General features: G+C 37.1%; 1 protein-coding gene across 2 annotated transcripts; it reads right to left on the minus strand.

The window, feature by feature from the left end:
- Positions 1-3,467: 3,467 nt before the first annotated feature.
- LOC110093298 (WPP domain-associated protein) lies at positions 3,468-23,823 on the minus strand. 2 transcript variants are annotated; one of them, XM_020818136.2, is made up of 5 exons: positions 23,564-23,821; positions 20,768-23,062; positions 10,313-10,427; positions 5,249-5,350; positions 3,468-4,083 (listed from the first exon to the last, which is right to left on the minus strand). In XM_020818136.2, exons 2-5 carry the CDS (start codon positions 23,053-23,055, stop codon positions 4,036-4,038), a joined length of 2,553 nt encoding a protein of 850 aa, XP_020673795.1. In that variant the 5' UTR covers positions 23,056-23,062; positions 23,564-23,821; the 3' UTR covers positions 3,468-4,035. The 2 variants fall into 2 exon arrangements, 1 of the variants encoding a protein (XP_020673795.1); XR_002302685.2 differs by lacking the exon at positions 3,468-4,083 and having other exon boundaries at positions 20,863-23,062; positions 23,564-23,823.
- Positions 23,824-25,774: the final 1,951 nt, after the last annotated feature.

Genomic DNA, 25,774 nt, shown 5'->3' on the forward strand with positions numbered 1-25,774 from the left:
ATAAAGAGGCATGTAAGAAATCTAAGAAATCAATATATGATGCAAAGATCTTAGATTTTAATGATTTATATCATAGATTAGATAATAAGTAGGAAGAAAGATATATGTATAAATTAGTTAAACAAAGAGATAAAAGTAGTAAGGATTTAGTTTAAGTGAGTTGAGGATGAAGATCAAAAAGTACTTTTCTTAGAATAAGATATTCAACAAAGGTGGATGAGATATTTTGCTAAACTTGTTAATAAAGATTGTGAAAATATGATTAACTTTAGTGACCTTGGCACTTTAAATAAAAAAAAATTATGTTTTTATCAGCGTATTAGTAAAACCGAAGTTAGAGAGGCTTTAAAGAAAATGAAGTGTGAAAAAGTTGTTGGACCTTATGATATCATAATAGAGGAGCGAAAATGCTTAGGAGATGGAGGAATTTCTTGGATTACAAAGCTTTTTAATACTTTTTATAAGACTAAAAGATGTTAGATGAATGGAGAATGAGTGTTTTAATTCCTATTTTTAAGAATAAAGGTGATGCACAAGATTGTGTGAATTATAGAGGAATTAAGTTAATGTGTCATACTTTAAAACTATGGGAGCGAGTTACGGAGCATAGGTTAAGATGTGATACTAATGTTTCTAAAAATCAATTTGGATTTATGCCGGGTAGGTTTACTATGAAAGCCATACATTTATTGAGAGGTTTGATAGAGAAGTATAGAGAAAATAAGGAGGATCTACATATGATATTTATTGATTTAGAGAAAGCATATGATAAAGTTCCAAGAGAAGTGCAATGGAGAGTTCTTGAAAAAAAGGAGTTAATAATGGTTATATTCAAATCATTAAGGATATGTATGCATGAGTTATTTCTTATGTTCAAACACAAGGTGGTTTGACCAAGTATTTTTCTATTTTGGTTGGATTACATTAAGGATCAGCCTTAAGCCCATATCTTTTTGCTTTAGTCATGGATGTTCTCACTAGACATTTGCAAGAGGATGTACCTTGGCGTATTCTTTTTGCTAATGATATTCTTCTTGTTGATAAGACTATAGATAGAGTTGAAGGTAAACTTAAATTATAAAGGTCAACTTTAGAGTCTAAAGGTTTTCGCTTGAGTATATCTAAAAGTGAATATATAGTATAATTTTAGTAGAAATAGACCTAGTGAGGGGATTGTGATTTTGGGCGATCAAGTCATTAATAAGAGTACATATTTTAGATATCTTGGATCTATTGTTGAGAGTGATGGTGAAATAGATGTGGATATTATCAACAGAATTCAAGTTGGATGGAAAGTGGAGGAATGCATCGATCTTGTTGTGTGATAGAAAAGTCCCCCTCAAACTTAAGGGAAAATTCTATAAGATGATGGTGAGACCTGCAATACTTTATGGTGCCTAATTTGGCCATTAAAAGAGAAGCATATTACTAAGTTAATTGTTGTAGAGATGAGGTTGCTCAGGTGGAAGAGTGGTTTTACCCTTAGAAATAGGATACGAAATGAGCATATACGTGAAAAGGTTGGAGTAGCTCCAGTGGAAGATAAGATTAGATTGAGTCGTCTTAGATGGTTTGGTCACATAAAACGGCGGCCTTCCGATGACTCGGTTAGGAAAGTATAGGTATTTGATTTGACTTATGTTAAGAAAGGTAGATGTAGACCTAAACAGACTTGGTTATAAAATATTAAAAATGATCTTTCTATATTAGATTTAAACAAGAATTTGACTTTTAACATGACACAATGGAGAAAAAGGATTCATGTAGCCGACCATGCGTAGTGGGACAAAGGCTTGATTTTGTTGTTGAGAGAATTTTAAAATTTGACATAAATTTTGAAAATAAGATTGGCCTATAACTTCATCATTTTTTTAGCCTATAACTTCATCATTTTTTTAGCCTATAACTTCATCATGATTCATCTAACAAAATTAATAAACTTTTAGAAAATATTGAAACAGGCATCTAAAATTTTTTATAAGAAATGTCTTATTGTCTAATAAATTTATAATAGAAACTTAATAACACAAATCTCAAACAAAAAATAGATTGTGATTAAAAAATCCCTAATAAAAATATTTTTAAGGCATCTTTGTATTAACTAAACTTAATTTTAGGTCATTAGGAATGTATCAATTGTCTATAATATATTTTTGTCTTAATTTGTTATATTGATTAAACTACTCTATTTGAATTTTCTAAAAATAGACTAATATTGTATTGTATAAAACTTTATAGCTTAATTCTTCAGCAATCATTGTCATGATGACTCACATCCATATCGTCATCTTGGTGAAATTATTCTGTGCCAATACGAATATCGTTCGGAGCCGAATCAGAATGTGTCACGTCACTCATTTGTTGTGTACCACAACTAAATACCACTGTGTACCGGGTGACATGGCACATTCTGATTCGCCTCTGAACATTTCGAAATCTGCACAGAATAATTTCTCATATTGAGCCTCGCACAATTTCACCCCTTCATCTAACATATTCTCGTACATAAGTATATACTTATTAGTGATGAATCTTGCTCTATCTCAAAGACGAGCTGAATTTCAAGAATGGCACATTGTGAATATGTTGTACTTATTTTGAATTTAAGTCTCATTTGGGATAATTTTCTTACTACTTTCTACAAAAAAAATTTTTAGAAGCAACAAAAAATAGTGCTAAAAAAAACTATCACAAAGACTTAATTTCAAATTAATTTAAAAGCAATTAAAATACTTAATTTCAAGCATCTCAATGTTATGAATCCGTTGTTTCTAATACGCTTAAAAGCTTTCAATTAATCATAAGCATGCCAAATTTAAAATTTTGGTTTAAATAAAAACATTGGATTCATATTTATGGAGACTAATGATTTAATCACATGAATGCCTAATTAAAATATCATTTAACCCTTCAATTAATTCTTCAAAGTTTTTAATTACACATCAAGAGCCTGATTTTGACTCATTTAAACTCCAATTAGATTCATCAAAATTTTAATTAAATTATAAATTTATTAAAATTTGAGTGTAGATGAATCTAAATTTGTTTTCAAATTTTTTAAATTCATATAATGAATCTGGAATCAAAATTGTCTGATCAGCTGAATTTTTTTATGAAAGTATCAAAACATAAGACGAGCAATTATTACGTCCGGTCAACCGAACGCGTTCATAGACCAATAACCACACGCCACATCACCTGAAACTCGGTATTGAGCACTCGGTATACATTCAGATACGTTCGAATTTGATCGGACGTAATAATTACTCACATAAGACAGCCTGTAATTATCCATCTGGTATTAAATAGAGGGCTCTCAAATGTTGAAAAACATTTCCTTCTTTATCCACCTCTTTCCAGAAATCTGTAATTCAATCTCAATCATACATTTCAGATTGAATGGCTGGAATTAAATCCAAAAATCAGAATTATTTTAAATAGACTATAATACTGAATTCAATCCCAAGTAGTCATTCAAAAAGAATTTTATGGCTCAAAACAAACTACAGAGAAGCCCTATTACTGGAATCCAACTGTAGCAAAATGTTGCATTTCTATTCAAAGCAGCTTATACAGTAACTACGGCTTCATTTGAGACGGTTTTCTTACTGCTTTTTAAAGCAGCTGTACTAAAAAGTTATTTTAAAAAGAAAGAAAGCTGTCCCAAACGAAGCCTAAGCATTTTCAACTCAAGTCTGTATACTGGTGACTAATATGCATATTACAGCTTCAAAATTCTACCCATCCATTTACAGTTCAAAAAACTTCCAACTAAACAAACAATATAAACATCAAAACAAAAATAAAAACTTCCCATCTTCTGATAAAAAATAATACCAAATTCAAAGCAAACTGAACTGCCAATGGAGTTTCTCTCTTCCTGTATGTTTGATCGAAGCACAGGCTCAGGAGTCTGGACTAGTTAATGACAGTTTGCAGAAGAAGGATAACAATATTAGATTCCATTTGCTAGCAAAATCGGTTAGCGAACAAGAAATTACTCCATTCACCAAAGAAACTTGTCGAAATGATTTATTATTCTCCTTTAATTTCTCTTCTAATCAGATTCAGAGTCTCCATAACCTGCAAATGAATAAACGGTCGATCAACATAAAGAGCAAGCACATTTGGATTTCAGAAAACTATAGCACATAATTCACATAGACATAGAAGGTAACAAGTTGCTTTGCAAGTGTTTTGCCCATACCATAAATAAAAAATTTGGTATATTGTTAAATATGAAAAACAAAGCAGATTAAAAGCATTATAGAAAACCAACTCAGTTCGCTGCTGTGGCAACCAAGAAAAAGAAGAAATGAAAGAAGTAAATATGAACACATTGAGGGTATTTGAGGGAAATTTTTTGGGATCAGACAAAATTTGAATGAGAATATTCTATTCGAAGTTTTAGGCTTCATTTGGGAGGTCTTTCTTACTGCTTCTTAAAGAAGCTTTCTAGTACAAAAATTTTAATTTTTCTCACTAAAAAACAGTTTTAAGAAGCATTAAAAAAGCCGTCCCAAACGAAGCCTTGGTCAAGACAGATCTCAAAACAATTGATTTACTTTAAGATGAGTGTAATAAATAAATAATGAATCAAAATTATTTTGCACTTATCTTAACATAAATTTAATACGTTTAAAGCTCATCCTAATAAATAATTTAATCAGGATATCCTAACCCAACTTTTTCCCTGTTTGCAAATAAAATGTCTCTGGATAATATAATAACATTTGAGAATGTTCATCAAAGATAAAGAAGTTTATGAAGTAAATAAGAAACAAAAGTCTATAAACCAAAATGTCATTTGTAACCTATAGGAATGGTAACATGAAGGACAACGAACTTATAACATGTTTCAGACTATGCCCAATGCCCAAAAATTGAGAGCTGAAGCCATATGGGACATGAAACTTGCGGATGGCATACAGAGCTTGCCTTCGCTGGGAAATGACATGCAACGGATATGCACTGGCATATCTTTTTAGTGTTTTGGGATCGCTTTATTTCTGCTTTTTAAAGCATATTTTTAGCTTTTTAGTATAAAAATTTAAATTTTTAATATTAGAAAGCTGCTTTAAGAAGCGGTAAAAAAACCGTCACAAAAAAAGTCTAAAAGTGGTCATTCATATCATAAAGGTGAAGCTCTTCTTTATTTTATAATTATACAAAAGATCCTATCCAACCAGTAATGCTGTCATTCATATATAAAGCAAGATAACAACAAATAACAGAAAAAAATAATTACCCCAGGATAATACTGTAACACTGAAGAATAATGTTCAAGAGCCAAGTATATCTTGCCAAGAAGAGAGATCAGTTGATCAACCTCATCACCTAAAAGATCAACCTGACAAGCAAGCAAAATATAAGAATAATGTTAGCATTTAAAGTGAAAAATTAACCCCAGAACCATAAATATATCGTAAATATAAGAATAACTTGACCATGCATGCACATTGAAACTTTTGATTACATATCTGTGAAGGCCTGCCTATTTATTTTTTAGCCGCATTGCCTAACTATTTATAGGTATAATGATGGACAACTTAAAGTCTACAATCATCAAAATCACGAAAAGTTTGCAATGCAAGAATCGTTTTGAATTTTAGAGTTTTAAATTTTGAATCTAAATTATGAATTTTGATTTTTCTATTTTTAATTTTGAAATGTTTTTAGTTAGTTGAGTTATTAAGAGCCTCCCAGCCTATGGAAAGGTGAGGTGTGGTGGTTTTTGGGTACAGGCTAGGTATTGGTTTCATAATTTGTCTCATGTGGGTGACCATTGTAGCTTCTTATAGCTGTTCTTGTTTCTTTTCACCAGTAAAGTTTCCTTCAACTTCTTTGTGGAGCCGTCAAGTAGGCTAGCATGGACCTGATAAGGTTTATTTTCAACGAACCAAATATTATTAGAACTGGCTAGCTTAACCCCTTCATTTCTTTTATTAAATATGAGGTTGATAGAAACTTACAAGCACTTGTCTGGGTTAAGCAGTTTAAGTATGAGTAAGTTCAAGTAAGCAACTTGATAGGCAGGTAATGCTAACGTAAGTTGTCTTTATCCAGTAGCGAATTCACACTCTTCCTCAAGTGATTCCTGTATTATCTGCGAATCACCATCCCCTCCACCCCTTCAACCCCTCCTCCTCAACCATGGATTCCACTCCTTCACCTTATTCGTCAATCTCATCATCCAAAACCTTGGCAAGCACTCTAGTATCTACTATGTCTGAAGCCCACGCTGTCTTCTATGTGATTTGATTGTGGGTAGATCCATTGGGCTTTTACCAGGATAGTAAGGAGGCAACAAAGGCGACGACAGGGTTGTCGGCAATTGGTGTGATTCCACCATTCTCCATTATTACTCAACCCTTTTTCTCAAGTGTTTCATCTATATGCCTAGCAAGCGTGACATTTTTCAACATAGGGGCATAAGTCCCACCACAGTAAAAACCAAAAGAAACGGGCTTGAACAAGAGCTAGCATCTTGTCTCGCCCCACAGGAGCCACAAGTCCTACAACATGCATTTCATAGATCAATTGAAATATAAGTTAAGTGACAGGAATACATAACTCGTTACCTTTAAATGGATAACCCTACTGGATGTGGTAATCACTCATGGCCGTTTGTAATTGGCACTTGGCCCAAGGTTTTCATTCTGCTCATGCAAAGATTCAAGTCCTATAATAGCAGTTTACAAAGCAACCAGAAAGCAACCAGCAGGCTAGCTCGCCTAGTTAGAGCATCAACTACCCAAATTAAAACTCGTTCCCAATTCAAGCTTTTCGGAAATCTCAATTGTTAACTACGGCTAGACAAGCACTTACACGTAAATTAGCAAGGCCGAGAAAAATAACGACTTTCATAAACGTAAAACAAATGAAAAGGAACAACAAAAATCCCAAGGTTAACAAAGCGATTGTCTCACCTTGAGGCCACTCTCATTTACCTACTACTAGGCTTGTTGGGAGAAGAAGAGCCACACGATGGACGAGATCACTCCTAGAGCGACGGCGCCGTAGATCCGTAGGGAGGGAGAGGTCGGCACGATTTGTGGAGGTGTTGCAAAGCGACGTCCTTTGACGATCCAAGTGTACACTGAAAAGTGATCGTCAATGGTCTCTATCAAGGTGGGTACGATCCAGGCCAAATACTCCTCAACGGTGTCGTCGAAGTCGAATCCGACGTCAAAGAAAGGGGACCGGAGGATGTCTACTCGTCCTTGCTCGTCGTACTCAAACCCGAAGTTCCATTCGGGAACCTCCATGCATCGTTTGAGAGGAGAATGGGTGGTTGTCGTCACAAACTCTCCAAGGAAGGGGGGGAGAGGGGAGATCGGCGGGATGTAGAGGGAGAAGGAGGGTGCCGGCGGTGGGGTAAGGGAGGAAGGAGAGAAGGGTTGTAGCCAAAACTGAAATTGATTTCAGTTTTAGAATTTTAGGAGGGAAGCTTAATTAGGATTTTGATTTGAAATCCCAAATTAAAGGAGGGGGATTAATGCTCCCTTAATGGGGAGCCAATGGGGAGCCGGCGGGAGATGTAGAGGGGAATGGTGAGGGAAATAAAACTGAAATTAATTTCAGTTTTACCAAAAGTGGAGAGGAGATTTAGGTTTCAATTTCTTTCAAATTTCAAATTGCGCCTCATTAATTGCTTGTTTAATGTCTTGACCGTTTTGAAATCATAATTTGATTTCAAAGTTTTTCCCTCCTAAATTACTTAAACTGAAATTAAATTTCAGTTTTAAGTTTTCAAACCTCTCCCTCCCTCTCTACAAGCCGCCGGCCTCCCCTCTTAATGGGCCTCATTAATCCCTCATTAAGTCCCTTAATCACATTCAAAATTTGAAATTTATTTCAAATACTTCCCTCCAAATTTACTAAAACCTGAAATTAAATTTCAGATTTTAGTAAACCATTTTGAGAAGCATCCAACTTAATTTGCTCTCACCCTAGCTCTCTCCCTCTTACAACCGCCGGCCCCCACCCTCTCTCCTTGAGATTCCCGCCGGCCCTCTCCCCTCCTCTCCCATCTTATCAAACGACAAGTACTCTCTTTCAACACCACGTTCTTCCTCTCTTCGTGTGGAAGATTCTCCGACGCCAAGCATGCATGGCGAAATCCGAATGGAACTTTGGATTTGTGCATGACGATCGAGGTCAAGTCGACATCCACCAATCGCCGTTCTTTGATGTGGCCTTTGATTTCGACGACACCGTTGAAGACTACTTGAATCGCATCCTCCCCACGCTCGTAGACGTAATCGACGAGCAATTTGAGGACTATTCGTGGACCGTCAACGGCTATCCGTCCGTGTCTCCTCCACCACCGTCGACCTTTCCGTGGCTCAAGACCATCGGCGTTGCAACCTTCCTCATGGCATCGTTTGGTGTGCTGAAGATCTTCTCCCGCTAAGCCTAGTGTAGTTGAGTGATCAATCCCCAAGGTGAAACTCTCGTTATTAAATTACGGATTGTTGATTAATAGCTTTTGGTATTGCTACTATCCTTGGTTATCCATGAGTTTTTGGTTAATCTACTTGTACTCCTTCGCCTAAGCAAGTTAACAACTAAGAACCTTTAATGATTTTACTTGTTATCTCAATAAGCTCTTAATTGTAATTCCATTGTCAATCACTTTTAATTTTCTTAAGAAGCTCCTTCGCATGTGGTATCACATCAAGGTGCCATAATGAAGCAGAAATATTTGACAAAGTGCCAATAGAAATTAGCTAATCTATTGAAGTTGTGCACTTCGCTCAAGGATGTGGGTGTCGATCAAGTCTTAATAGCATCAATTTTTTATGTTGTTTCAACACCTATGACTCTTATAATGAAACCAAGGAAATGCAATTGGCTTACTACTAGCTCATGTGTCCGTAAATTCAAATAGAATTTATGAGTTTGCAAGGAATTGAATAGGAGTTTGAAATGTTGAAGATGATCTAATATGTACTTAATAAATGCCAACATGTCATCAAACTATATCACACAAAATCGACCAAGATAAGCATTGAATATCACTTTCATCACACGCATAAATGTACTTGAGATGTTGCATAACCCAAAGGGCGTGATGTCTGCCATTCAAGTGCCCCAATCGGATCCAAATTTGATGATAGTTGTTTTTGCAAATCTAGTTTGGAGAATATGGTGGTGACATAGAGCTTGCCTAATAAATCTTTTAATTGTCACATTGAATAATGGTATTTAACAGGAAATATTGTTAATAGCACAACTATCCACATGCATCCGCTGCTTTTCATCCTTCTTGGAACAATTAAAGTTGGAACCATACAAGGGCCCAAACTAGGGTTAATAAGTTTCTTTTGTACTATATCACCCACTATTTCCTACAAAATCTTGTGCTATTTAGGGCTCATTCGGTAATGTGGTAAATTTGGCAATGTTAAGTGTTGAATTTGATCTACTTGATGCTGTATAGATCACTCTAGCGGGAGTTAGTTTGGTAATTCCAGCAAAGTGATGCCATTAAACTGTTCAAGGAGATTTTGCATTGCCACGGGTATCTCTGAGGTGTTAACAAGTTGCTCCGCTATTAGCTTGGCAAGCCCGATACAACATGGTAGGCCAATTGCTCTGCTTCAGTAGTTTGGTGGATTTGAGGCTATTAGGCGCATTTTCTTGCCCTTCCACTAAAACAAATAAATATTAGACCGACAATCATACTATGCACCCATATAGAATTGCCAAGCTCGTCCCAAAATCAAATGATAGATGTCTGCATCAATAACAGCACAAATCATATGTTACGCCAGAGGAGGGTAGGAGCCAGTTAGCAGGCCAAGACTACCGAACCTAGCAAAACTGTTGGGCGGGAACCAGAGCAGTAGCAGGGAGAGGGTTTCGGCCCTCTTGTGGGGCCATGAAAGCTAATACTCACTATGCAAGGAAGGGAAAGAATTAAAAAGGCTTTATGCTGCTAATTGAGTAGGAATGTTTCCTAAAGAGGTAAATGCCCCGTTGCTTCAAGAAGCAAGCAATAATTTGCGTCACTTAGTGCAAGAATCATCACCGTAATTTTCCTTATCCCAAAATTTTGAGTTCAACATTATGAAACCTTAATCACCATTTCTTCTTATTGAGTGTTGCAAAACGTGCTATAATTTGCACATGTATTTTTTAACAACTTATAGCCATTATTTGTGATCTATCATTAATACTTCGAGTTTTGGTATATATTTCATGTTCGATTAGTTGAATTAATGCCATTTTTCAAACTTGTTCATCTAAGTCTAGGACTACAGAGAGAAATTCTGCATCATACAAGAGACATTGACATAGCATTTACCTCAGTTTCAGCCTTATGAAGATCTTCGCATCTTCTTTCAAACACTTCTTTGTACAATAGAAACTTCTTCGCCCGCTGTAAAAGCTTGTCACTTATACAACTCAACACCTTTAACCTGAAAAATAGAGGAAGACATCAAAGTTCGATGGAAAAATAATGTAACTCTTCATAATGTTGATAGGTGAAAACAAAGATATGATAAAGTCAAACCAAATATTCAAGAAGATATTTTTTTATTACAATCATGCCAACAAAGTTCCAAAAGCATAGCCAACTTAGATTTTTTTTGGGGACAGCTTTCTTATTGCTTTCAATAGCAGGTTACAGCAAGTTTTTAGTTAAAAATTTGGATGAAAACATCCAAAAAGCTGCGGTCAAAAGCTGTCACAAACGAAGCCTTAGCATAAATTATGAACGGAAGTATTCGCATGTGTCCAGCGTAAGTTCAAAATTCAAAAAATTTAAACACCTAAGTTGAAGGCAAAAAAAATTTGCATGCATTGATACCTGTAGCTAATAAAACCATCATCATATTATAATCATATAATGGTCACAGCTCACAATAAAGGCAATAGATATGGAGAACATTACAATCAAAAGCAACTCCAACTTTGAGCTTGATATGTCTCCAAATAACTCATCTAATCAAACATAAATTTTAAATTAAATTTAAAATCATAAATTTTAATGTAAATTTAAAATCTAAACTCATCTGAATTAGAAAATAAACTTCAGCAATTGATTATGAGATCTCTCAAACTTCATTTTCAGCAAATTCATAGTCAAGAAAATGCAATTTGGCGAGATGAACTCAACGGTACCAAGAAAGGTTTCATTTAAGTCCAAATTGGCTCAAATCAAGCACTCAAGAGCATGATTATAAAGTTCTAGGGATCAAATTTTCTCCAAATTTTGAGTCTTTACCAAACACTACCATTGCCAAGTCTCAAGTCTTGGATGAGAAAAGTGGATGGTTGCGTTAGGTAGTCGGCAGCCAGTGTAAAACTTGTCGAATAATAATGACATGAATCCCTTAAGAAATTGTGTTAATGCTAGGGCGTCCCCTGGAAATGACGCGCTGTATGGCCTGGATATAGTGACAAGTGTGCAAGGGCCGCTGCACCGGCGCCCGGGTGTAGTGTTAAATAGGCAAGGGTTCCCACATCAAGGACAGATGTGGGCAAAAAAGCTAGTCCATGAAACTAAAATTATGATATGAACTTGGAATATAGGTTCCCTTACAGGAAAATTAATGGAATTAATAGATATTATGATTCATAGGAAGTTAAATATTTTGTGCATTCAGGAAACTAAATGGGTTGGAGAGAAGGCTAAGGAAATTGATAGTTTAGGATTTAAACTTTGGTATTCAGGTAGGAGTCATACTAGAAATGGTGTAGGTGTTATTATAGATAAGAGTTTAAAAGATAATGTTATAAAAATTAATAGGATTGGAAATAGAATTATAGCTTTAAAGATTGTTGTTGATGATAAGATTGTTAATATTATAAGTGCTTATGCTCCTCAAGTAGGTTTGGATATGAGTTCTAAATTAAATTTTTGGAATGACTTAAAAGAATTAATACAAAATATACCTCTTGAAAAAAGAGTTTTTATTGGAGGAGATTTAAATGGACATGTTGGTAGAGAGGTAGATGATTTTAAAAGCATTCATGGTGGCCATGGATTCGGAACGACGAATGAAGGTGGCAAGACCATATTGGATTTTTGTTTAGCTTATAATTTTTTAATTGCTAATACCTTTTTTAAGAAAAGGAATGAGCATCTCATCACTTATAAAAATGGATATAATACAACCCAGATTGACTATTTTCTTATTAGAAAATTAAATCGTTTAGATTGCAAAGATTGTAAAGTTATTCCGAGTGAAAATTTATGTACCCAACATCGATTATTAGTTTTGGACTTTAAGATAAAGGGGCATAAAATAAAAAATAAAGTAAAACAATTTTCTAGGATTAAATGGGGGCATTTAAAGAATATTAACAAAAATATTTTTGGAAATAAGATTTTAGATCTTAAGATTTTGTCTGTGCATGAGGATGCTAATATTATGTGGGAAAAAGTGGCTACTGATATTAAGAATATTGCAAAAGATGTCCTTGGAGTATCAAAGGGAAAAGCTCCCAATAGTAAAAATAGTTGGTGGTGGAATCCTAATGTGCAAGAAAAAATTAAAAATAAGAAGCTTTGTTATAAAAATTAGTTTAATTTTAAAAATTCTGATAATTGGGAAATATATAAAGTTGCTCGTAAGGATGCTAAGAAAGCCATATGCGATGCAAAGACATTAGCTTTTAGTGATTTATATAATAGATTAGATACTAAAGAAGGAGAAAGATATATGTATAAGTTAGCCAAACAAAGAGATAGGAGTAGTAAGGATTTAGTTCAAGTGAAGTGTATTAAAGATGAAGATCAAAAAATACTTTTCTTAGAAGATGATATTCAACAAAGATGGATGAGATATTTTGCTAAACTTTTTAATGAAGATTGTGAAAATAAGATTGACTATAGTGACCTTAGCACCCTAGATGAAAATAAAGATTTATGTTTTTATCGGCGTATTAGTAAAACTGAAATTAGAGAGGCTTTAAAGAAAATGAAGGGTGGAAAAACTGTTGGACCTGATGATATCCCAATAGAGGTGTGGAAATGCTTAGGAGATGAAGGAATTTCATGGCTTACTAAACTTTTTAATACTATTTTGAAGACTAAAAAGATGCCAGATGAGTGGAGAATGAGTATGTTAATTCCTATTTTTAAGAATAAAGGTGATGCACAAGATTGTGCGAATTATAGAGGTATTAAGTTAATGTGTCATACTTTAAAACTATGGGAGCGAGTTATGGAGCATAGGTTGCGGCGTGATACTAATGTTTCTCAAAATCAATTTGGATTCATGCCGGGTAGGTCGACTATGGAAGCCATACATTTATTAAGAGGTTTGATGGAGAAATATAGAGAAAATAAGGAGGATCTACATATGATATTTATTGATTTAGAAAAAGCATATGATAAAGTTCCAAGAGAAGTGCTATGGAGAGTTCTTGAAAAGAAAGGAGTCAATAATGCTTATATTCAAATCATTAAAGATATGTATGCAGGAGCTATTACTTGTGTTCAAACACAAGGTGGATTGACCAAGTATTTCCCTATTTCGGTTGGGTTACATCAAGGATCAGCCTTAAGCCCATATCTTTTTACTTTAGTCATGGATGTTCTCACTAGACATTTGCAAGAGGATGTACCTTGGTGTATGCTTTTTGCTGATGATATTCTTCTTGTTGATAAGACTAGAGAGGGAGTTGAAGGTAAACTTGAATTATGGAGGTCAACCTTAGAGTCTAAAGGTTTTCGCTTGAGTAGATCTAAAACAGAATATATGGAGTGTAATTTTAGTAGTAATAGACCTACTGAAGGGATTGTGACTTTGGGCGATCAAGTCATTAATAAGAGTACACGTTTTAGATATCTTGGATCAATTGTTCAAAGTGATGGTGAAATAGATGGGGATATTATCAGCAGAATTCAAATTGGATGGTTGAAGTGGAGGAATGCATCGGGCTTGTTATGTGATAGAAATGTACCCCTCAAACTTAAGGGAAAATTCTATAAGATGGTAGTGAGGCCTGCAATGCTTTATGGTGCCGAATGTTGGCCATTAAAAGAGAAGCATAATACTAAGTTAAGTGTGACAGAGATGAGGATGCTCAGGTGGATGAGTGGCTTTACCCTTAGAGATAAGATACGAAATGAGCATATACGTGAAAAGGTTGGAGTAGCTCCAATAGAAGATAAGATTAGAGAGAGTCGCCTTAGATGGTTTGGCCACATAAAACGACGGCCTTTCGATGACCCGGTTAGGAGAGTAGAGGTATTAGATTTGACTTATATTAAGAAAGGTAGGGGTAGACCTAAAAAGACTTGGTTAGAAAATATTAGGAATGACCTTTCTTTATTAGATTTAAACAAGAATTTGACTTTTAATAGAACACAATGGAGAAAAAGGATTCATGTAGCCGACCCCACATAGTGGGATAAAGACTTGATGCTGTTGTTGTTGTTGTTGTTGCTGCTTATGATGCAAAAATAACTATTATTATAGAGTTTAATGATTTAAATGTTTATTCAATTAACAATCTTTTTGGATCACTAATTACTTACGAGCAATGAGTGACTCAAAGGCATATTGATGAAGGTGAGAAGCAAAAGGAGAATAACATAGCATTGAAAGTGTTGAATCTAGATTTTTTTTTTTTAAAGTTAAACCCACGGAAGGGCCTACGCGTCGATTAAAGTCAAAATTACAAGTCCTTAAGGAGATTTTCAGCCCGCTAATGCTCAAAGAGCTACAAACACTCAAAAAGAAATAAAAACCTAAGGGCCGAAGATCCCCATCTACGCCAAAAACATTAAGACCTAGAAACATTCTAAAGCGGCACAAAAAAGTTGCCCAAAAATGAGAAAGCTCAAAATAGATCCAATCAGCCCAAGCTAAAGCTTCAAGAACACCCTCTCCCCACTCCAAACTGGATGTCCTTCCTATGCCCATCAACTTGTCTCTTCATAATATGTTAAGCTCTCAGTAGATGCCTCTTCAACTCCTCTAGCATTCTATCCCTCTCCTCCAAGTACTCCCCTACTGAAAAAACTGGAGTACTGCTACTCTCAAAGTGCAGCAAATGGGGAGGATCATGTCCGTACAACAACTTGAATGGGGTCATCTGCGAAGCAGAATAAAAAGATGTGTTATACCGGTACTCAGCTCATGATAGCCACTTGGCCCATAGCTTGGGTGTCTCCGATATAAAGCATCTCAGATAAACCTCCAAGCTCCTATTGACTACTTTCGTTTGGTCATTCGTCTATGGGTGGTAAGCTGTGCTCCTCTTCAGAACTGTCCCATGTAATTTGAACAACTCCCTCCAAAAGTGGCTGAGAAACACCTTATCTCCATCTGATAATCTCCTGTGGTACTCCATGCAATCTAACCACCTCTCTGATGAAAGCTGAAGCCACTGACACCGTGGTGTAAGGGTGTCGGAGGGGGATGAAATAAGCATACTTCAATCTGTCCACCACCACTAAAATCACCATGAAACCTTCTTATCGGGGCAACCCATCTATGAAGCCCATGGATATCTCCTCCCATACTCATCCTGGTAGAGCCAATGGCTGTAGTAGTCCTCCTGGCGACATAGCCAGGTATTTGCTCCTTTGACAGATCTCACATATGGCCACCATCTCCTCTACATCTTTATGCATTCCCTTCCAGTAAAGCTCCGAATCTAGCCTCATGTATGTATTCTACACTCCTGAATGGCCCCTAACAGCCCTCCCATGAAACTCATAGAGTAAGTTTGGAATGTGGATCGAAGTCCGGGGCATCAATAACCTCCCCTGATATAGCAGTCTGCCCCCCTCCAATGAGTACCCTGGGTGGCTACCCTATTCCCTCAATAAATTTGCCTTGATCTTTCCCAAATCCTCAACCCTAGCACTTTCCTTTCTGATGGCGTCCTAATCAATCTAGCATCAAAGGAATAGATAGTGCCACTGTCTGCAGCTCCCCATACATCTGGACAAGGCATATGTTGCCTTATTTTTCACTCCTAGCATGTATTGAATCTCAAAATCTTACCCCAACAACTTGGACAGCCACCTCTGATGTTCCTCTGTCACCATCTGCTATTCCAGCATGTATTTCAAGCTAAGATGATATGTCCTGATAATGAAATGCCTCCCTAGTAGGTAGGGTCGCCACTTCTGGATGACCAAAATGATGGTCATTAACTCCCTCTCATAGACTGACTTCAACCTGGCTCTAGCAGTCAACACCTGGCTGAAATATGCAATGGGCCTATGACTCTGCATAATCACTGCACCCAACTCATACTCGGGCGCATCTGTGTCCACTATGAAGATCTAACTGAAATCTAACAAAGCTATGATCGGTACCGTAGGCATAGCCTTCTTCAGGATCTCAAACGCTGATGTGGCCGCCTCTCCCTACAAGAAATCATCCTCCTTCAATTGCTCAGTGAGTAGCCATGCTATGATGCTGTAGCACTTTACAAACCTTCTATAGTAACATGTCAGTACTAGAAATCCCCTAAGCTTCATATTTCTTCTTCGCCAATAGAATTGGACTAGATAAAGGACTAATACTAGATCTAATGATGCTTGCCTCCAGCATCTCTCTAATCAACTTTTCAATTGTGTTTTTTTTAAGCTGAGGGAAAATGATAAGGCTGTAAGCTGATGGGTGACACACCCTCCCTCAAAATGATGGCATGCTCTTGTTCCCTCTGCGGTGGCAATCCCTGATGTGGTTGAAACACCTCTTGGAATTGTTGAATCAGCGGCTGTATAGAGAGGGGTATGTCCCCTCCCTCTTCCAATCTAGCTCCCTCAAAACTGTGTAGCTCCACCAAATATCCTTCACCCGCCAACTGTATATCCCTCGTCATAGTTTTAAGAGAAACCATGGATTTGTATAGCCCTGCATCTCCCTTAATCATCACCTTCCTTTCATCTACCATCAACTCCATCATGAGTGTTCCCCAATTCACCTTTGTGTCTCCCAAAGTCTGCAGTCATTTCATCCCCAAGATGATATTTGTACTCCCTAACTCCAGTGGAAGAAAATCTTCCCTCACCTGAATCCCCTGGATAGTCAGCAGCACTCCTCTGTAGATCTCCTAACATTTCTCCATCTTTCCCATACCCATCATTACCCCGTAACAACCGGTATCCACCAATCTCACTCCCAATTGGTCGACGACCTGAGTGGAAATGAAATTGTGAGTAGCCACACTATCAATGAGTACCGCCACCTCCCTTTCCTCTATCTCCCATTTCACTTTAATGGCATGATTCGTAGTGAATCATACCACTGAGTTTAGGAAAATATCGGCCAGATCTAAATGCAGCTTCTCCTCCATCTCCTCCTCTGACCCCTCCTCACCTCCCTCAGTTTCCTCGTCATCACAGATGGTTAGAACCTGAAGAGTTCAGTCCTTACACCGATGCCCTGGCGTATATTTCTCATCGCACCTGGAGCACAGCCCCTTAGCCCTCTTCTCCTGCATCTCCTTCTCTGTCAGCTGCTTGAAATTTCTCCCACTCCCTCCTACTATTTTCTCCCTGATGGCCTCCCAACTTCCTCCTGTTGCTGGACCTTTAGGAGCTAAAAGGGTGATCGTCATCATGTAAGTCCTCCCTATGCTGTTACTCATGGCTCCCCTCTCCAGATTTCTCTGATTTTCAACTAATTGTGCCAACTTCATGGCTTCCCCCAAGTCAAAGGCATCAGAACCTTCACTGCTGCTCAAATTTATGCCTTCAACCTCTTCATGAAATTTTCCTCCAATACAGTATTTGATAATTGCTCCACCCTACTGGCCAGGTGCTCAAACCGCTCCCAGTAGTCTGTTATTGATCCTTTATGTGTCAGAGCAAAGAACTACTCATACAAATCTCCTCCCCGGTCAGTTTTGAAACATTCTATAATGCAGTCCTTGAATTCCCTCCAGTTCCTGATAGATATCCTCTGGTCTCTCCACTGGTACCATGACAGAGCCTTCTCTTCCAAGCACAAGCCTGCCGTTGTCAGCTTCTCTTCCTTCGTCAACCCATTGACGGCGAAGTACCTCTCCACCTTATAAATCCACCCATAAGCATCCTCCCCTTCAAATATGACATTTTCAACTTCATCACCATCTGATCTCCACCATTCCCCCTTATTCTTCCATAGCTTCTTCTCTCCCAATTACTTGGCCCTCCCCACGTCTCCCGATCTTCCCTTGCCCTGCCATAGCCCAAACCCCCTTCGAATTCCCCCCTTTTTTCTTCAAAATCAGCACATCGACGGCCATAGTATCCCTCCTGACGTTCCCCATATCCACCTCCTCGTTCTTCCCTCTGGACAGGCTCCAGATGGTGTCTTCTTCTTTCTACTTCCATGATTTCCACCTCATCTTCCTCCCTACAGATTTCAGAATTCATGCTTTTCCCTTCCACCCATTTTGCCATGAAAGCCACCGTTTGGTTGTAGATATCCAACATTTTCTTCATTATGTCCTGGAGATCGGCTACTTGTCCTTTCATGGAGGAAATCATTTCCTCCACCGTTGTCTTGATTTGATTCATCTCCCTTTCAAACCGTTCTTCAAGTACATCTACTTTCTTGGCCGCCATCTCAATCCGGATTTTTGTAGATCCAAAAATTTTGGATTTGGATTACAAAAACAGTAACTTTCTCCTTTCCCGACCAAAAATTAGCAGCAGGAATTCGCCCAAATCAACCCCCGAACGGTCCCAAGACTAGCTTTGATACCAATTTGATAGGAAATGCTTGAGTTCGCAAGAAACCCTAAGGGTAATACTTGAGTTCGCAAGTAAACGTACCACGAATTGGTGAAAAACTGCGATAATAGCACAAAATAATGGAGAAAAACAGCACAAATGATAGATTGCAATACGAAAATCAAAGTCAAACAAGCACTAAAACAAGATACAAGTGATCATCAATTCGAGAGGAGGATTGTCTCTCCCAAATCTCTAGACAAGAGAGTCTAGAGCCCAAGTCACCAAGAAACCCTAATGGAGAACCAAACAAAACCTAATCTCTCCCTAAACATCTCATGCTCTTAATACAAAAATTTCCCTAATCTAATCTCCCTCTCAAGACCTAGCCGCCCTCTCCTTTTGAATTTGAATTCCATTATGCTAGTGGGGCCCACCATGTGGGCGGCCAAGAGCAAGGGATGCAGACATGTTCCGCCTCCAGTAAACCTGAGCCAGCCCTTGGGCCAGCTGGGCCGGTACAGGGTGAACCGGACTAACACATTTTTTCCTTCAAAGTCCACCATCACCCGACCATTGGCACCACCATTTTCGTTCTTTAACACCAACTCCCTTCATCATTGTCAGTTGACAGCAACATCATCCATCATTTATTCATGAACACCACCTCCCTCCAACTCCACCATCATGGCAAGAGAATGCAAGAGAACACATAAGGTTCATGCCTTAAAATCATGCCTCCTCAAACAACGATAAAGGGTGAAGCATTATAACTTTCAATAAACATAATGCAAATGTTTCAAGTAAGCTATATCTGAGGTTTTCCCTGTCCGGATTTTCTACCAAAAAATCTTGTATCTCATACTAGTCCTATATGTGTGTTCAGGACTTTTGTGCAATGTTAAAAGATAAACACTCTCTCTATTATCATAAAATTTCAAGAACACAATAGGGATGTTTTTGTTTTGATGTAGCAATTGCATGTCGAAGTATATCTACCAACTAAACTGTCATCCTACAGAAATAGTAATATCTTGAAATAAACCTTATATTACATTAATTTACAAAACACAAAGATATGAGATAGTAATGCAACATGAAAGGGACTAAGAACTTGAAGACAATCATGAATATATAAACTTCATCGCTTTAAAAGGCACAAAAGAGAAGCATAATATTAAGTTAAGTGTTGTAGAGATGAGGATGCTCAGTGGATGAGTCGCTTTACTCTTAGAGATAGGATACGAAATTAGCATATACATGAAAAGGTTGGGGTAGCTCCAGTGGCAGATAAGATTAGAGAGAGTCGCCTTAGATGGTATGGTCACATAAAATGGCAGCCTTACGATGAACTAGTTTGGAGAGTAGATGTATTAGATTTATCCTATGTTAAGAAAGGTAAAGGTAGACCTAAAAAGACTTGGTTAGAAAATATTAGAAATAACCTTTCTTTATTAGATCTAAATGAGAATTTGACTCTTAACCGGACACAATGGAGAAAAAAATTCATGTAGCCGACCCCACATAGCGAGATAAGGGCTTGATGTTCTTGTTGTTGTTGCTGCTTTATAAGGAACAAATCAAACCAAATATAGTGATGGCCTTCAACTGAAAGATGAAATCAAACAAAAAGAACAAAATATTTCATGGTTCACAGGTTCAGTTATCAACTTATCATTATAAAAGGTTGAGGCATCTAGTTTTAGTGGCATACTTTTTTATTAAGTGCTGGACATTGGCATTTATTTTCACTAACATGTCGTATGAAGCGCTTCAAATCAGCTAGAAAAAGCTTCTGCAGGTAATGCAATGCTTCTTAATTATTTTTCAAAATCCTGTCATAACCCAATGTTGATCTGTGTCAGAAATGCGTGATGGAAAGCCCTAAACTGTGTTCATCACGGCATTATTAATTGAAACCTAAAACACATGCAACATATCCATCTGTGAACAAAAATATAACAAGCAACTTGATATCAAAGCCAAGCATTCATAAATTGGAGCATAACATGAAGACCATCGAAACAAAATATGTCAAAAATCACCATATGGCAGCAAGAGAAGAATTAAAAATTAGGCATACATTTAAAAGTTAATACCAACTGATCAGGAATGAAATCACACCTTGATTCATTACACTCCATAATATCAATTATCTTATGTTGCAATTCCTCCAAAGATTTTGGTAACTCTAACATGAAAGTAAGCATTAACTTCACCTGCTTTCTTTGCTCTTTCCCCTTTTTTATTTCTGAAGCAAGTTCTGCTTGATTCTCGATAAGCTTGGATTGAAGAATGTTTTTCTGTTTCTCAGCATCCAATAAAGCATCTGAAACAATCTTGAAATTCTGATTTATTTTATTTATCTCATTTTGGAGTCTATCAACATCATGAAATCTATCCTCCAATCTGCACTTTAACAGATCAGATTCATTTTTTGTCTCTGCAATAATCACTTCTTGCTTATAGACCTGGTCTCTCAGCATGTCACGTTCATGGCATATCGAGTCCAATTGTTCACTTTGTTGAATTACAGAAGCCTCCAAATCCGATGCAAGTTTTTCCTTCATTTTCAACAATGTTGAAGATGATTCTATCTGCTCCTTCAAAATTTTGTTCTTTTCAAGTTCTAAGCATAATTCCTTTTTTTTCTCCGAAAGGATTTCTGAAAGAGAGTCCTTCTCCTCATAACATTTCATCATAACAATTTTTATCCTGAAGAGAACATCCCTAACAACTTCTTTAAGAATAAAAACGTGAATGGATCGATCAACCTGGGTTTCCATCTCCATGCCTTCAACTCTATCTCGAAGTTCACCAGACAATTGCCTCAAAGCACTCTTATTTATAACATCGTTATAACTCATTTCAATCTTCAAAGCCTCCGTATCCCATTGGAGTTTCTCTATCTGATCAACATCCTCCAAACCTACAAATATATTTGTTAACTGATTTGACGTATCCAAAACCTTGGAACAGTCATGTAAAGTTTCCTTCTTTTTAGCAGCTAAAAGAGACGCTAGTCGTTGATTTTCTAAAAGGATACCATCAATTTTCTCCTTAAAACTGCATAACCCTTCGTCATAAAAAATAGTACTTATATTCTCATTTTCCAAAATAATGTCATCCAACTTGGAAACAGTTTCGGCAATCCTTTTCTTCATCAACTCAGCTTCCTTGTCTTTCTTAAAATTCGAAAGATTGGAACCCTTCTCCTTGAAAAACAAACGCTTAATGCTGAACAATTCCTCTGTCTTCTCTTGCAAAGCAACATCATGTTGTCTTTTCATCTTGGCCATTTCAGTTTTAAAGTAGGTTATGAGCTCCTCCTTAGTCATGCACATCAACTGGGGAGAATCGACAATAATAGGCTTGTCAAGTTCCTCAACATTCTCTATTAAAATTGGACTATTTTCACCATGGGATGCAATATTGTTTCCCACTGGCTTCCAATGGACCTGATCCTTCGTCTTCAATGCATTTCGCTCTTCCAAAATTTCATGACTGACATGCGGGAATATTAATCCCGGTTCCAAACTAATGGATGATTTATACAAATCTTCGAGTTCCCGTCGTACATTAGAAAGTTCAGCAGATTTTCTCTGCCACTTCTCCTTTAAATCAATCATAAAAGGTTTTTTATCATGGATGATTGTTTCATACTCATGTTGCAAACCTGTAATAAGGTTTTGAAGCATGGCTGTAGTACTATCTATTTGAATATCATTCTCCGATTGCTGCTCACAAATCAAAGTTTTATCAGAGGAAATTATTGCAGCAATATATGCTCTCATTTCTGTTAGCAGTGTTTCAAGAGAATGAATACACCCCTCCACTATCTCAAATTTATGGACACCTTCTATCTGAGAACAGCTTCTACACTGTCCCGCCTCCACATGTAAATTATCAGATTGACTAAGATCAGTTCTCGTTGCCCTCCCAAATTCGTCCTTGAGCTTTTGGATCAAATCTTCTACCTCGATTCTCAATCTGTTTGCATGCTCAATATGACTTATTGCACTTGAGTTTAAAGTGGAATGGCTAAACACTACATTTTCTTCCATGAAAATAGCATTTTTTTTACAATTTTCTGAGATAGCATCATGAAATTGCAACTTATTATTAAGATTTGTAATCCCTTCTTTTAAGGAAATTTTTTCAGCACACTCCTGCTCTATGGCACTAGCAATCCCTTTGATAACAGAATTACTTACCATTCTTGAGACTATCAAACGAGCATTAAGGTCCTCCATATATGAATCCATCTCATCCAATATGGACGGCTTGCAAGAAGAAAAGTCATTCCCACCACTCTCACTTACTGTGGCAGTTACATTCAGAGGACTCAATTCGTATAGTGAGAGCTCAGGCTTTCCATCCAAGGCTCCGGCATTCGTTATCTGCTCCTCCATTTTTTCGCTAAAATCCAAAACATGGAATACAAAATTATGATAATTAGCAGATTAAATACATAAAACCTGGTCAGAATTACAAAATCCATATGATGTTCATTGAAATAAATTTGACTTCGTCTAAATTTATGTAAGGGAATTAAAAAAAAATTAAGGAATACAATTTTTCAAACAGAAGAGGGCTTCGAGTTGGAATCATTCCAGACCCAAATTAGAAGGAAAGATACAATTAGCATACATTAACAGACAAGAGAACATAACCAACAAAAAGCAACACATAAACCGTATATAGATATCGCAACAAAATCAGTATCACATCATAGAGCAGCCAAAAGGAAAAAAGCCAAACGATTGGGTCCAAGAAAATCTTACAGCATGCAAACAAAAAAATCAATCAAGGACAAATACATCAACAAAAAACAAAATAAAAAACAAAAAATCGAGTTACGCCAAATTTCTTAGCAAACGAGAAAAATGAAATGAACCATTGAAAAAAAAAAACACATACAGTTGCCGAGCTGCGATCCCTTCCGTATGCTAAAAGCACCGAAGTCCAGATAATGGAGGTCGAAGAAAAGGAAACGTCTTTTGCCCCTTGCGGGTAGTTTTTTTTCTTTCTAGGGCTAGAAAGGAGAGAGCAGTGAGAAGAATCCAGTGCGCAGGAAGGACGTAAAGGTTTTTGCTGAGGTGAGGAGAGGAAAAGATGGCCGGCTATGCGGTGGTGAGTGCTTTTTTTTTTGTGTTTCGTGCGGTAATTCCCGCATAACAAATGAATGCAGCTATTAAAATTGGCCGTTGGCATGTTCTCGGACGTCAAAAGTCGCGTGTATTTTGTATATCTTGCGGGCGTTTCCTATGCGGGTTTGTTTGTATTATGTACTCGGAGTTTCAGAGGCGGGAGGATTATGAGTCCGAATGTGATGGTTTATTCATCAAAGTTCATTTTTTATACTCGTATTATTGAAACTTTTATTAGGTCCGGTGTAAGGACGTAGATGAACGTCCGGTCGGAGGCAAAGTCACGTCAAAAAAACTCAGTATTGCTAGGTATTATTTAATAATAACGAGGAATACCGCTCTGTGAAGATCAATATCGAGTTATACCGAGCTATACCGAGCAATACAAGTTATACCGAGCTATACCGAGCAATACCGAGTTGTACCGAGTTTTTTCTAGGAAAAACTCGGTAGAACTTTTGTATAACTCGGTATAGCTCGGTATAACTCGGTATTGGGTCTTCAGTGATGGTATTCCTCGTTATTGTTTGGTATTGCTCGATATTTGCTCGATATTTCTCGTTTTTTGGCGCGATTTGGCCTCCGACCGGACGTTCCTCTGCGTCCGGTCAGAGGACGTAATAATTGTTCGTATTATTGATGGGTGCGTTACTAGTTGGAATGGGCCATCCTAAAACATTTGACCTAATTTTATGAACGATCTCATCATCCAAATCAGTGGCGAATCCAGCCCATTTTTTTAGGGTGGGCAAACTCAAAAGATGTTCATTCAAGGAGTATGAATTAAGTATAACTACTAGTAATATTTTTAGACCTTTTGCCAGTTTGGCCTCCGACTGGACGTTCCTCTACGTCCGGTCGGAGGACGTAATAATTGTTTGTATTATTGATGGGTGGGTTACTAGTTGGAATGGGCCATCCTAAAACATTTAACCTAATTTTATGAACGATCTCATCATCCAAATCAATTATATTGACTGTTCCTATTAAAATTTCACTATACATTCCTTCATCTGACATGAATCTCAAGACATTTTTAAATTAGAAATTTTCAAAACTAAACTCAGGACGATACAAACTCTAATCTTAGCAAGTGTATAACAAAGCAAAATATTTTATCGAGATGAACCCAACAACATCAACAATGATTCAATAGAAGACAAAATGAGGTCAAATAATAGGGCTAGAGCATAATTTGAAACATTTGGCCGTTAATTGGGATGACCAAATAATATTCAAATATGACACTTATAATTGAATCGAGCGGCTTGACGAGATGAATCCAACAAACCAAATATCATTTAATTCCAACATCATTTAGACACATAAAAGTCAAACAATCTATGATTTTGATAGGCAACATAGGTTGTCTGATAGAGTGCTCAAGATATATTGTAGATTTTATTCATATTTATGGGACATGACAATCTAAAAATTTTATAAATAGACAATCACTTTTCACATGAGGGAAGGGTTGATACTCTTTATTAGTCAGGAAAGAGAATTTTGAGGCTTAAAAATCCCAAATCTCCACATGAGCATTACCACCAACAAACCCTCACTGCATGGCCATCACCGCCAAACCTCCTCTATGCTGACACCGTCAAACCTCTGCTCGAACGCCACCGTCCAAACTTTCATATACCAACATACCGTCGTTAGACCTCCTCTACGCAGTTGTCGTCATCGAACCTTAGACAGGCCGTCATCATCTAACTTTTATCTATCAACCACCGCCACTGGACTTTCCCAGGAAACCACCACCCACATGTCATCGTCGCTCGTCATCGTCGGACCTTTTGCTAATCAACTGCCACCCACAATCCACTGTCTTCCTCTTATTATAATCCTCGGACCACCATCGTTTTATTATGGTTCTCGGACCACCGTCGCCAGACTATGGGCATCCAATCATTATTGTCCAACAACGATCCTTCCAAACTTTGCCACCTATTGAATATAATCTTTTGGCATCAGCCAC

Source organism: Dendrobium catenatum, unplaced genomic scaffold, assembly GCF_001605985.2.
Source record: "Dendrobium catenatum unplaced genomic scaffold, ASM160598v2 fragScaff_scaffold_743, whole genome shotgun sequence".
NCBI classification, from domain to species: Eukaryota; Viridiplantae; Streptophyta; class Magnoliopsida; order Asparagales; family Orchidaceae; genus Dendrobium; species Dendrobium catenatum.

Excerpts from the sequence above, each read along its gene's own strand:
- LOC110093298 (XM_020818136.2), bottom strand. The coding sequence starts at position 23,055 with ATGGAGGAGCAGATAACGAATGCCGGAGCCTTGGATGGAAAGCCTGAG. Across the intron at positions 10,428-20,767 it reads ATGGAGTGTAATGAATCAAG|GTTAAAGGTGTTGAGTTGTA; the intron begins GTGTGATTTCAT and ends TCTATTTTTCAG. Across the intron at positions 4,084-5,248 it reads TGTTACAGTATTATCCTGGG|GTTATGGAGACTCTGAATCT; the intron begins GTAATTATTTTT and ends ATTCATTTGCAG.